Source organism: Gymnoscopelus braueri, assembly GCF_963280865.1.
Source record: "Gymnoscopelus braueri genome assembly, chromosome: 3".
Classification (NCBI taxonomy): Eukaryota; Metazoa; Chordata; class Actinopteri; order Myctophiformes; family Myctophidae; genus Gymnoscopelus; species Gymnoscopelus braueri.
The window spans coordinates 42,666,579-42,680,121 of record NC_137612.1 but is presented as its reverse complement, the minus strand read 5'-3'; the positions used below and the strand labels follow the sequence as shown (position 1 = coordinate 42,680,121).

Below are 13,543 nucleotides of genomic sequence, written 5' to 3'. Positions count from 1 at the left end.
TCCTTATACTGTACACGGGGCTGGTTAGCTGGTTAAACTGAGCCTGCTACTAAGAGCCATTAAGTCCAGAGCCTAAAAAGCAGATCAAAGTTTAAATTCAGAGGTACGGTGGCTTGGGATTGATGATTCATCAATTCATTATGACAGCCAATCCCGTAATTACTGTTTTTATTTTCTTAAATTTTGAGTTGCTAATTATTTATTTCTTTAGATTTGTTTCCTTCCAATCTTGTCGTAATGCCAATAAACCCTCCCCACAAATTTCTGTGTTTTCACCAGTGCTGTTGTGTCCTACTGGCTCACCTGCCACTGAAAGGACATAATACCTCCTGCTCCTGCCGTTCACACTGACAGGTGACGGTTTTTACTTGTCTAATCCGATATGCGACACGTTATATATGATGTGAAATATATCAATGTAGATATAACCAAAGAAATTCTCACCTGGTTAACAAACTTTTTGACCAATTCAAAGTTCTGCGGCCGGACACTCTTGGATCCGTCAATTATCAGCACCAGGTCAATGTTGGCTGACCTGCAGGCTGGGGGGAGAGGAACAGATGAGATGAGAGGAAGGGAGGATAAGAGAAGGAAAGGAAGAACCAGGAACCAGTTTGGAGTGAAAGTGGTTGATACACTGGAAAGGTGTTGTGAGTCCGTTTCGGAGAATACACAGCATACATGTTCCCACAGTTACTATTGGTGTTGACACAGTTCCTGATATTGCAGTGATGTTTTTGTAAAACATCAATGCAAAGTGGTTTGCTCTTCTGATATAAATTATTTAGAGATGTGTGATTCATCTGTTTTAATTGAAAACAAAAAGTGGCAATAATCATTTCAAATCAGAAGCTGTGGTAATTTATTTTAATGTGCGAGAAAGGGTGACGGTCGCTGTACAGTGATATATTGCACAGATATCGCACAGTGAACCTCAAATGCATTATTGGGATTATACCACAGTTTCATTATTATTGTTTAAGATTAGAAAGCTAAGAATTGAAAACTACTTTCAGCAGTGGAAAGTAACTAAGATACATTTACTCAATTACTGTACTTAAGTACAATTTTGAGGTATTTTTTACTTTACTGGAGTACTTCCAATTTCCTATAATTTTACTTCTACTCCACTACATGTCAGAGGTGAAGATACTTTTACTCCATTATAATCAAACGTAACTTTACTTTGTAGATTTTGATTGTCCTGTGTGCTGTTAGTTACAAGGAGATATTAGCTCTCCTTAGAAAGCATGTCAGCCAGTCACAATGTGAAGTCGTAAACAACTGCAATAAAGAATGCGGTACAGCAGTGGTTCTCAAGCTTTTTCATGTCAATATATGGCCCCCAAATGAATATGAATTTGGCCACGGATCCCCATCTGAAAATATTTTGTGCCAGGGGACCCCCATACAAGATTTACGTTAAGATATTCAAAATCGTTCAAATTTTTTCAAGATCTTTTGAAAATAGAAGAAAATAGAAGAATAGCAGCTCAGCAGTTCTGAGCTTGTAGATTGGCTATTTTCAAATGTATATAGGGTGAACGTGGTTAAACTGATTTTTAAGCCATTTTAACAGATTTTGCTGGACCCCACTTTGAGAACCACTGTGTTACAGTACCTGACTCGGACAGAGACATATATATAATATATAGATTGCACGTACTTCCACAACTCTTGTTGTCGTCTTGCAGCAGTTGACCCTCGGGGCAGATACAGTAGAAGGATCCTGGGGTGCTCACACACTGGTGCTCACAGCCATGCTCCACTGTGTTGCACAGGTCCAGGTCTGCACACAGTGTACACATACACATTATAAGCACATGCTCATACAAAGGAGTTTCCTGTAAATAGGGGAGTGGGTGATGTAACCCCCATATGTGTGTGTTTTGTTACTTAGATATATAGGGAATAAATCTGTGTACATAGTGAATCAATCCTGCAGGAGAGACAGACAGTAGGAAAGCTTATAGAGAGACAATGTAGGAGAGACAGACCGTAAGGAAGCTGAGAGTTAGACAGTGTAGGCAACACAGACGGTAGAAACGCTGAGAGGGAGACAGTGTTGGCGAGACAGACAGTAGGGAAGCTTGGAGAGAGACAATGTAGGAGAGACAGACAGTCAGGAAGTTGAGACAATGTAGGAGAGACTGACAGAAGCTGAGAGGAAGACAGTGTTGGAGAGACAAAAGCTGGTTTATATTTCCAGTCTATAATTCCCAAAAGGAAATGTGTGTATTTAATTCAGCCTGACCAGAAGCAGGGATAAAACATATCCCCACCAGAGATAACAAAACATTTATGACCTGAGGGGGAGATATTAGACTGACATGGATTGTCTCTCCCCCCGAGGAAATCGAACCCTGCATATAGTATACCCACAACACATACTATACACCCACATACATGCATATTCTTTCTCCATACTACTCTGTGCCTGAAATAGATACATGTTATAGATCAGGGGTCTTTAACGTTTTTCAGCCCGAGGACCCCCTAGCTGAGAGAGAGAGATGAAGCAGGGACCCCCACTAAATATTGTATAACATTTAGTTGCAGATTTAACTTTTTCATAGATTTCATAGATAGCTTCACAGACTTGTTTCACTATCATCAGTGCATGTTGGATTCGTGTAAATGTGTATTTTCAGACATTTAACCACTTAAACCGTCAATACTTAGTAAACTAGACCTTTCACTCTGTACTTGGTCTGCTCTTTTTTCCCCTCTACACCAAACCTCTTTGCCGAAAATAGCCGATCAACAAGCTCACAGAGCTTGTAGATCTGCTATTTTTGGCTAAAGTTCTCCTCAGAATAGGGTGCTATGGTTCAAGTGGTTAATGTAAAATAATTTTCCTATCACATAGGCCCCCCTGTAGTAACTCGGAGGACCCCCTAGGGGTTACGGACACCCTGTTGAAGAAGAAGATCATAAAATGTATCCCTTTTAAGGTTAGTTAAAGATCAATCAGGGAACCCAAGAGATTAGTTAAAGATAGATAAGGAATACAAAAAAATAGAGCTACAGAGACTGAAGAAATGCAAAGAAAAACGTCTCTGTTTTGAGTGGAATTCACTGACTTGTGCAGGTCTTCTTGTCTTTGTTGAGTTTGAATCCTTTGTTGCAGTCACAGGTGAAGACGCCCGGAGCGGCGATACAGATTTGCTCACAGTCATGCTTGCCCATGGCGCACAGGTCAATGGCTGAACAACAGACACACACACACACATAATAGCAGTCATTATGAATGTGTGCTTGGCTTCACTTGTGTGTATATGCATGTTGACACCCTGGTTATGTATTTGCAAACTGTATTTGTTTGTAAACTATGTGTGTAGCTGTGTGTGCATGTGAAGCCATTATTAAAATAATAATAACAATACATGTGTGTCTGTCTGTGTGTTTTTGTGTGTCGGCCTGACTAACGTGTGCAGGTCTTCTTGTCGGCGTTGAGTGTGTATCCTTCGTTGCAGTCGCAGGTGAAGACTCCAGGTTCGGGGAGACAGATGTGTTGACAGTCATGCTTCCCCTCAGCACACAGGTCTATGGCTATAAACAACACACAAATGCACTGGTTAATATACCTGTACCTGTACATGTTTGTGTGTCTGCATACTGTATCAGTGTAGGCACATGTAAGTCTTTGCACCATGATTTATCATGTATTTTATTTGATTATGTTCCTCTATGCATGTGAATGTACGGGACCATACCGATGGTGTGGCATGTTTGGCCTGAGTACAATTCATGGCATATACAGTACTGTACATGCCATGCTGAGCATTTTCAGAAGGATTATTTATTTATTTAGGCTATTTATTTATTTCTCTCTCTCGATTTCATCCAACCAGAGTTATCGTTCAGTATCTTTTATTAGCCTTTTTTCTGTTTCGTTTCAGTGAGTTTCCGGAGTCGTTTGGCTCATTTCAGTTTAGTTTGTATTGTTTAAAGGCATAGAATGTAACCTTGCCCTGTATTTCCATAACACAACTATAAATAAAATAAATTAACAATCATTTCCCTCTATACCAGTAGTTATCAGCCACTGGAGTAGACGGAGGTGTTTACCTGCAGAAATGCTGTATTTTGGTTTGTTTTGACAGGGCTGTTTTTGGGCTACCAAAAGAAACGCCAAAAAACACCAAAAAACAGCAAGATGGCAGTGCGTTACGGCACTGGTATAGAGGTAAATGATGGGTAAATTATTGTATTATTGTTGTGTTATGTAAACACAGGGCAAAGTTACATGCTTTTATTATGAATGTGTTTAGTTTCAGTTTAGTTTCTATTTGTTTCAGTATTAGTTATAGTATTAATGTATCAATGTATTAATGTATGTATGGATTATGTATTTATGCATATGTATTTATTTATTTATTCATTCATTCATTATTCTTCAGGGGTTCAGAATAGGTATTGTGAAATACAAACACAACATCCCTCTCTCAATAAACATGTTCTGTACATGTTTTTAGCTAGTTTTGTAAGTGTGCAATATTGTTCAATGTTCTATTTCTTTTCCCACAACTAGTTTTAGGCTTTAGTTTACTTTTTGTTAACTACAGTATAACCCTGAATACAGAATGCAAATTTGACACTGATGTTACTTCTAGTTATTGGTGTATTTTAAAGCATTTAAAAAGCATACATTGAGCCAAAAATAATCACGGGAGAACATATAGATTTTCTTATTAACAATGACTTTGGAGAAAATTAGAAAATACATTTGGTTATAATCACGTTATCCTTGTTGAATGCTTTTAAAAAGCACAGATTGAACTGAAAATAGTCCCTGGAGAAAAGACAGATTTTTCTATTGAAATTCTTAACGTATTAACCGCGCTCTGAGTTTTAGTCTTGCAGGTCTTGACTCAATTATTCACCTAAGTGCAGTAACGTTTTATTAACTTGGGAGAAAATGTAAATGGCCCGACTAACGTGTGCAGGTCTTGCTGTCTTCGTTGAGTGTGTATCCTTGGTTGCAGTCGCAGGTGAAGACGCCCGGCTCGGGGAGACAGATTTGTGCACAGTCATGTTTGCCCTCAGCACACAGGTCAATGGCTGAACAACACACACATCACAGCAGTCATTATGAGCGTGTCTTTGATTGCACTTGTGTGTATACGCAGTAGCACATGTCAACGCCCTGGTTATACAATATACAAGTCCCCTTTGTGCAATGCAGAAAAGACAGAGTGTGTGTGTTTTTGTGTGACGGGCCGACTAACGTGTGCAGGTCTTGCTGTCTTCGTTGAGTGTGTATCCTTGGTTGCAGTCGCAGGTGAAGACACCCGGCTCGGGGAGACAGATTTGTTGACAGTCATGCTTCCCCTCCGCACACAGGTCTATGGCTAAACAACATACACACATATACACACACACAAAGGTTAATACTGCTGATAACGTCCTGTTAGTGTGTGTATGCCAGAGGTGGGACAAGGCCACAAGTACAATTAAGTCTCAAGTCTTTGCTCTCGAGTCCTAAGTCAAGTCTAAAGTCAAGACAGGCAAGTACCAAGTCCAAGTACCAAGTCCAAGGGCCCTATATTGAGTGCTGCCTTACCCCTTATCCCTAAACGTATTATTAGCCATATTTGACTATTTTGAAAAACATTGTAAAATAGTTCAACTAGCCGATCTACATCAACACGTTGTGAGCTTGTAGATTGGCTATTTGAACTATCTTAAAATGTTTTTCAAAATAGTAAAAAATTGCACAAAACGTTTAGGGATAAGGGGTAAGGCGGCACACAAGATAGGGCCCCAAGTCCTAAATGTTTTGTTTCAAGTCCCAAATAAGTCCTAAGCTTGTTGGAAGGTATCGAGTGACTTGAAAAGACTTGACGTCTCAAGTCAAGAGAGGGCTTAACTAAGTCAAGTCAAGTGGGGTCGTTGGCATTGAAGTCCAAGTTGAGTCAAAGTATTCTTTTGATTTGATCAAGTAAGTATAAAGTCATCAAATTTGTGACTCGAGTCCAAGTCGAGTCTCAAGTCCTCGTCTCGAGTCCACACCTGACACAATTCATCGTACACTTGACATTACAGCTGGTAATTTTCCAAAGTATGCAGTAGGCCGGCCTAGTTTGTTAGATTTTCCAGGAAACCATTGGATCCCATTCATTTCAGTACGGTTTGAAAATCAACTTGCAGAGACTTGAAACTTGCTTGAGACAGGTAATCCAACACGCAGGTCAAAGTCATGTTGTCGTTGTTTGAATGCATTTCAAAAGCACATATTGAACTGAAAATAATCCCTTGAGAAACTAAGTTCGGTAACGTTTTGATGACTTTGGAGAAAATGACTAACGTGTGCAGGTCTTGCTGTCTTCGTTGAGTGTGTATCCTTGGTTGCAGTCGCAGGTGAAGACGCCCGGCTCAGGGAGACAGATTTGTGCACAGTCATGTTTGCCCTCAGCACACAGGTCTATGGCTGAACAACACACACATCACAGCAGTCATTTTGAGTGTGTCTTTGATTGCACTGGCAATCAATGCGCAATTGCATAAAGTCCCCTTTATGCAATGCAGAAAAGACAGAGAATATGTGTGTGTGTGTGTGTGTGTGTGTGTGTGTGTGTGTGTGTGTGTGTGTGTGTGTGTGTGTGTGTGTGTGTGTGTGTGTGTGTGTGTGTGTGTGCGTGTGCGTGCGTTTGTGTGTGTTTTTGTGTGACGGCGCGACTAACGTGTGCAGGTCTTGCTGTCTTCGTTGAGTGTGTATCCTTGGTTGCAGTCGCAGGTGAAGACACCCGGCTCGGGGAGACAGATTTGTTGACAGTCATGCTTCCCCTCGGCACACAGGTCTATGGCTAAACAACACACACACATGTTAGTACTGCTGATAACGTCCTGTCTTTGCTCTCGATTCTGGAGGCAAGTCCGAAGTCAAGATAGCCAAGTCCCAAGTCAAGTCTCAAGTCAAGACTAATAAGTCCCAAGTAAAGTTCAAGCCCTAAAACATTTGTTTCAAGTCCCAAATAAGTCCTAACCTTGTAGGAAGGTACCAAGTGACTTGAAAAGACTTGAAGTCTCAAGTCAAGTCAAGTCAAGTCGAGTCTTTGGCGTTGAAGTCCAAGTTAAGTCAAAGTATTCTTTTGATTTGATCAAGTAAGTATAAAGTCATAATATTTGTCTCAAGTCGTCGTCTTGAGTCCACACCTCACACAATTCATCGTACACTTGCTGGTAATTTTCCAAAGTGCAGTAGGCCTAGTTTGTTAGATTTTCCAGGAAACCATTGGATCCCATTCATTTCAGTACGGTTTAAAGATCAACTTGCAGAGACTTGAAACTTGCTTGAGACAGGTAATCCAAAACGCAGGTCAAAGTCACGTCGTTTGAATGCATTTCAAAAGCACATATTGAACTGAAAATAATCCTTGGAGAAACTTAAGTGCAGTAACGTTTTGATGAGTGATGACTTTGAAGAAAATGACTAACGTGTGCAGGTCTTGCTGTCTTCGTTGAGTGTGTATCCTTGGTTGCAGTCGCAGGTGAAGACGCCCGGCTCAGGGAGACAGATTTGTGCACAGTCATGTTTGCCCTCAGCACACAGGTCTATGGCTGAACAACATACAGTACACACACGTTTGCAGTAGTTTGTTAGATTTTCCAGGAAACCAATGTTTTCCATTAATTTCAGTGCAGTTTGAAAATCAACGTCTTTTTACGAATGAAATTCATAATGTATTAACCGCGCACTGATGTTTAGCTAACATTGACTCAATTATTCACCTAAAGTGCGGTAACGTTTTAATGACTTTGGACAAAATGTAAACGGCCCGACTAACGTGTGCAGGTCTTCTTGTCGTCGTTGAGTGTGTATCCTTGGTTGCAGTCGCAGGTGAAGACTCCAGGCTCGGGGACACAGATTTGTGCACAGTCATGCTTCCCCTCAGCACACAGGTCTATGGCTAAACAACACACACACAGGTTAATACTACTAACAATGTCCTGCACAGTTCATGTTTGTGTGTGTGTGTGTGTGTGTGTGTGTGTGTGTGTGTGTGTGTGTGTGTGTGTGTGTGTGTGTGTGTGTGTGTGTGTGTGTGTGTGTGTGTGTGTGTGTGTGTGTGTGTGCGTGTGCGTGTGCGTGTGCGTGCATTAAAGTCTTTGCACCATGGTTTCTTGTGTATGTTCAGTGTGGATTTACAGGATCATACCGGTGGTCTGGCATGCTTAGCCTGACTACAATTCATGGTATTTGACATTCATTTAATTTTCCAAAGCATGAAGTAGTTTTGTTTGATTGTCGAGGAAGCCATTGGATTCCATTTTCCGAGACTTGAAAGTTGCTTTAGCTAGGTAATTGATTGAGAAATATGAGACAATGTTCTGGTTCTGGATAACAGTCAGTTACTATAGTCCTTCCTCTTTCAATCTCTCCCTAGAGTGATTTGGCTTGACTTTTGTTCCTAACGGCCAGTGAACAGCGACATATTACATTTTTTGTGTGAATAAACAAAGAAAGAGCAAGGATACCACCGAGCATGCAAGCAATACAGAGCAGTTACCAGATACCAAGGCTGCTAACACTGGCTGTACTGCTTTGCAATGCCAGGAGTATGATGATGATGATGATGATGATGATGATGTACTTATGTTTTGTTTCTGTGCTACTGACAATGTGAATTTCCTATTTGGCAATTAATAAAGTATATCATAAGCATAAAATACATGAAGACAACTACAAAATAACTATATAACTATTAGATACATAACTATATAGCCCTCAGATTATGTTGTGTTTGGTATTGACAATGGTATTAGATATCTAAATGTTTTGAAATATTGTTGTTGTTGTTGTTTTGTTTTTGTTTTTGTATTTTACACAAGGCATAGTATATGAAATGTGTAGTTTGAAGTGTCCCCGTCATGACAATGACACCGGTATGGTACTTTAAGTAAGTGTTTTTTCTTTTTAATGTCTGAATTGCATGTTCTTTGGGCACAAACAGCACATACTGGACAGGGACAACAACACAACACTATTTGAGCATAACACATAGATAACTGACATTGTACAATTGACAGACAGACAACACAGTTATCCCCTTTAACTGTATTATTCTCAACGTTATTCCCTGGACTAGAGAATATCTAGGCCACGATTCCAGTAAAAACCAGTGTTGCTTCGTTGTGACACACAAACACACAAAAAGTACCAGTCATTGTTTATAAGCTCTATATGACCATCTGTATACTAGGGTAAAACAGGTGTTTTGAAAAGCACTGAGATTGGACAAACCCATAGCCACGTTAACATGAATTCTTCTGAGGAATGCTGTTTATCTGTGGTATGTGGGTTAAACGCTCCGCTAGATTACATGGTGTTACCTGTGTCTTGGTATGCCACAGCTTCAAAAAGGCCAGCGCCGAACATTTGGCTTACTTGGGGGTTTGTAAATTACCCTCAAGTAAAATGTTCCTGTCTACAGGATTCCCGCGTTCTGTTTGCAGCAGATACAGTACAAACAGACACATGTACAGGTCTGCGGACATGCTTGGGTCAGGGAGCAAAACATGCTGCCTGCATGCTTGCGTGCTCATCTGTTCATGTGAGATTGCTTAAAGGAGTAGTTCACCCCCCCAAAAAAATCGCATTCCTAAGCCAATCATTTGATGACCGGCAGAGTCTCCGGTAGGAGACTCTTTGAGTAGGGGACTCTTTGAGACTATTTTGAGACTCTTGGAGTCTCCTACTGAGTCTCCTATTGACCGATGACCCGTCATCAAATTATTGGCTTAGGAATGCGACAAAAACTGAAAAATCTCCATGAATTCAAGGCTTCATGGGGTGTGTAATTGATATAAAATAAGTAAAATAAATGTTCCCATAGTTCAACTGAACTATGGGTAACGGGTGTGTGTGTGTGTGTGTGTGTGTGTGTGTGTGTGTGTGTGTGTGTGTGTGTGTGTGTGTGTGTGTGTGTGTGTGTGTGTGTGTGTGTGTGTGTGTGTGTGTGTGTGTGTGTGTGTGTGTGTGTGTGTGTATGCTGCATGCTCATGCAGACAGGCACAGAGATGTTGAAGTAAATAAGGAGCACCGTTGTGTGTAGTCATGTATAACACTCTACTCACGCTGGCAGGTCTTTCCGTCTTCCAGGAGCCTGTATCCCTCGTTACAGCGGCAGTGGTAGCCATTGAGCACGCTCACACACTCATGATCACAACTGTGGTTCCCAAACGAACAGTAGTCGATCACTGAGGAGGAGAGAAGCAGCGAGGCCAATAAGCAGCAGAGCGAGAAAGAAAAGCAGAAGAGTGTGTGTGTGTGTGTGTGCGTGCGCACAGGGTCAAATCCTCAGTGTTAATTGAACTCTGATGCTGCGTTGACACTGGCAGCTACCGAGATATAGGCTACCATTATTTTTCAATGGAAGCCAGCAACATGAAGATACTGTACAAAGATACATCTGACGTTTGTAGGTGCTACAAAAGCTACAACAGCTACAGAGCTACAAATATTCTGGGTAGCTTTGTATCTTTTGTATCTTTTGTATCTGCCAGTGTGAACGCAGCATGAGAGTTACAACCTCTCAGAGTTACAAATAGATAAATGAACACTGAGGATTTTGCTGTGTGGGGTTGACTCTATGTTCCCTTGGCCTGATCCATATTCAACAACTTGAGCCCTGACTTCGTACTAAAGGGATACATCAATGGGGGAAAAAAGGCTAACTAACATAAAATTAACATCATTAAAAGCATTCATAGTACTTTTGAAAGGATCATGACTAACTTAACCACTTAAACCCCAGCATCCTCATTGTGGGGAAGGTTTTAGCAGAAAATAGCCGTTCGACAAGCTCACAATGCGTCGCGCTGCGACGCGTTGTGAGCTTGTCGATCTGCTATTTTCAGCGAATGCTTTCCCCACAACAACAGAAAACAGAAAATACACTAGGATAGAGCCCTGAGGGACTCCGTGCAACCATATGTGGTTTAAGTGGTTAAAGTTAAATGACACTTTGGTAGAGGTTTAGGTCTTGCCATGATGTAACTCCAAATATTGGTGAGGCATCTTCAATAGTTTGCTCTGTTGATTAGAAATTGATTATTCCAAAAATAATATTCTCCTCATTATTTTGCATTGCACAGTGAAAAGTCACTCTTTTAGCACATACTGTACATGAACACAAAAAAAATGCAGATTCTTCCAATGTACAGTTTAATATTAGAAAACCCGACGTGGCTTTTTTTATGTACAATTTGAATAGAGCACCGAAGTCCTGACGTCACTCGTTCATCCCCAGGTTTGCGGAAGTAATTTCTCTATGGAGAATAACATTGGGTCATCTTAGAATCGTCTCATATAAGAATTGTGGTCCAAAAATAAACACAGCGTGTCGGCGTTATTGTCAGGGAGGAGGTTCTGTATAGTTTATGATAGTCAGTCACTTATATTTGATACAGTCTGTTTCTGGCGAAAATGTAACTAATTTGGCGGAAGTAACATTAGCGTTTTCTCACCGTCAGTTGATGCTTCATATCCATAAGAGTCAACCCGCCGTGGTCATTTGTTTATTTTTGGAACACAGTTCTTATTTGACGCGATATTAAATACGTCTATGGGATTCAGAACGGGGGTGGAAAACTGCGAACCAGGTAGACAAACAAAGGATGTGTAAATGACGTCAGACTTCGGCGGTCTATTAGGAAGAAGATCCAGAATCGATCCGTGGATCTGGATCAGGATTTTCAATCCTTTATGTATATAAAAAAAGTGTCAGATTTTGAAATGTTTTACATTGTCAGAATCTTTGTTTGCATTAATTTGCTTCAGTGACTTCGAGACCTTTCACTGTGCAATGCAAGTCAATGAGGAGAGATATAGCTACTGTATAACTCTTATCCTGAATGAAATTCTTTAAGAATTTACCAGATGTCTCACCTTCGATTCTTCATTACAAAAGTGAATAAAAACATGCAAATGCAAGTTTGGGAAAAATATGCTTTTTTCCCAACTATTGTAAATCACAAACAAAGCTGTTGCTGAAAGCATTGGGGCAGGTTGGAGTATTTTGGAGCACAAAGTTAAAGCCAAGCACTATGAGCAAAGAATCAAACACACTAATCGTGTGCGCAGTGACACAAGAATACATGTGAATGGGATGATAATGATGAGTGTGTGTGTGTGTGTGTGTGTGTGTGTGTGTGTGTGTGTGTGTGTGTGTGTGTGTGTGTGTGTGTGTGTGTGTGTGTGTGCGCGCTTGTGCGCGTGCGAGTGCGTGTGTGACTAACTTGAACAGGTCTTCTTGTCTTCATTGAGTGAGTAGCCTTTGTTGCAGTCACAGGTAAATGCACCAGGCGAACTGATGCAGATTTGTTCACAGTCATGCTTTCCTTGAGCACACAGGTCAATGGCTGAAACACACACACGCACACAGTGAAGAATTTTGATATAAGCTCAAGGTTACAGTGACACTATATTCCATCCATTTTACAACTGGAATCAATTCATATCATTACCCTTTGATTTGTTTCATTTATTTTTAATTAATTTGATCCCGCAGGGGAAATTCACTGATTTCTGCCTTAGTGGTCAGACTTGAACTAGAGGGGGAGGAGTTAGGTATTAAGTGTCTTGCTCAGGGACAGGGGCACCTCGACACATTGCCAGGGCCAGTAGTCGAACCTGGGACTTTCTGTATCCCAGGCGGCCTCTCTACCCATTCAGCTATGGCCACCCATAACTTCTATTACCTTTTTCATTAGTGTTAATTGAATTAATTGCCAAGTAATAATCATCTTGTTGCATCATCAGTGTGACTGATGTGATTGTATTAGATTGTGTCATTGGTGTTACCTGTGCAGGTCTTCTGGTCCTCATTGAGGGTGTATCCAGGCTGACACAAGCAGTGGTACGAGCCTGGTGAACTTTCACAGATATGCTCACAGCCGTGGTCTGACTCCAGACACAGGTCCATTCCTGTACAGAAGATCATCATCATCATCATCATCATCATCATCCTCATCCTCATCCTCATCCTCATCCTCATCCTCATCCTCATCCTCATCCTCATCCTCATCATCATCACCATCAATTGGGTCTGGTCTTTAAGATACTCAGACGATCAGTGTACATTTACATATCAAAGTTCTCTAGAGTGAGTTTCTCAGCTCATCTGACCTCGTTCCCCCAAAAATTGTCTCAAACATGGACAAAATGCATCCTGCTATGCTGCCAATAACATGTGGAATGCATTACCAAACTAACTAACCTAAAAGAATGGCTGACATCAAAATACAATTGGGCTTAGTAGAACCCCCTCGGAACGCCTTGGTAGAGTAGTAGCATACTCTGTCCCACCCCTCCTTTGTCTAATATACCTCTTAATGATTAATTAAGTATGACCACAAAGGAAAAAAGCCCCTGGAGCTTTTCGTGTTATCTTTTTAGCGCAACCTTTAACTGCTCTACTGTTAACCAACTTGTTGATAAAGTTCGAGAAGGGATTGTCTAGAGTCTGTGGATTCACAACATGACCCCAGATCACAAGTAGCCAACTCATTTTGTTTCCCTTCAGATGATTATTTTCAT

The 13,543-nt window shown here is 40.9% G+C and overlaps 1 protein-coding gene across 4 annotated transcripts in view; it reads right to left on the bottom strand.

Moving 5' to 3' along the window:
- Positions 1-13,543, bottom strand: part of matn4 (matrilin 4) — a 42,124-nt gene that overhangs the window by 7,420 nt on the left and 21,161 nt on the right. Inside the window, exons 6-18 of one of the 4 annotated variants that reach the window (XM_080424632.1) lie at positions 12,809-12,931; positions 12,244-12,366; positions 10,081-10,203; positions 7,791-7,913; positions 7,441-7,563; positions 6,687-6,809; positions 6,311-6,433; positions 5,232-5,354; positions 4,942-5,064; positions 3,430-3,552; positions 3,084-3,206; positions 1,667-1,789; positions 445-542 (exon numbers count right to left, since the gene is read on the bottom strand). In XM_080424632.1, the coding sequence (XP_080280758.1) occupies positions 445-542; positions 1,667-1,789; positions 3,084-3,206; positions 3,430-3,552; positions 4,942-5,064; positions 5,232-5,354; positions 6,311-6,433; positions 6,687-6,809; positions 7,441-7,563; positions 7,791-7,913; positions 10,081-10,203; positions 12,244-12,366; positions 12,809-12,931 (1,574 nt within the window). The remainder of the gene's footprint in view (positions 1-444; positions 543-1,666; positions 1,790-3,083; positions 3,207-3,429; positions 3,553-4,941; positions 5,065-5,231; positions 5,355-6,310; positions 6,434-6,686; positions 6,810-7,440; positions 7,564-7,790; positions 7,914-10,080; positions 10,204-12,243; positions 12,367-12,808; positions 12,932-13,543) is intronic. The other 3 variants (XM_080424633.1, XM_080424634.1, XM_080424635.1) reach the window with 3 other exon arrangements.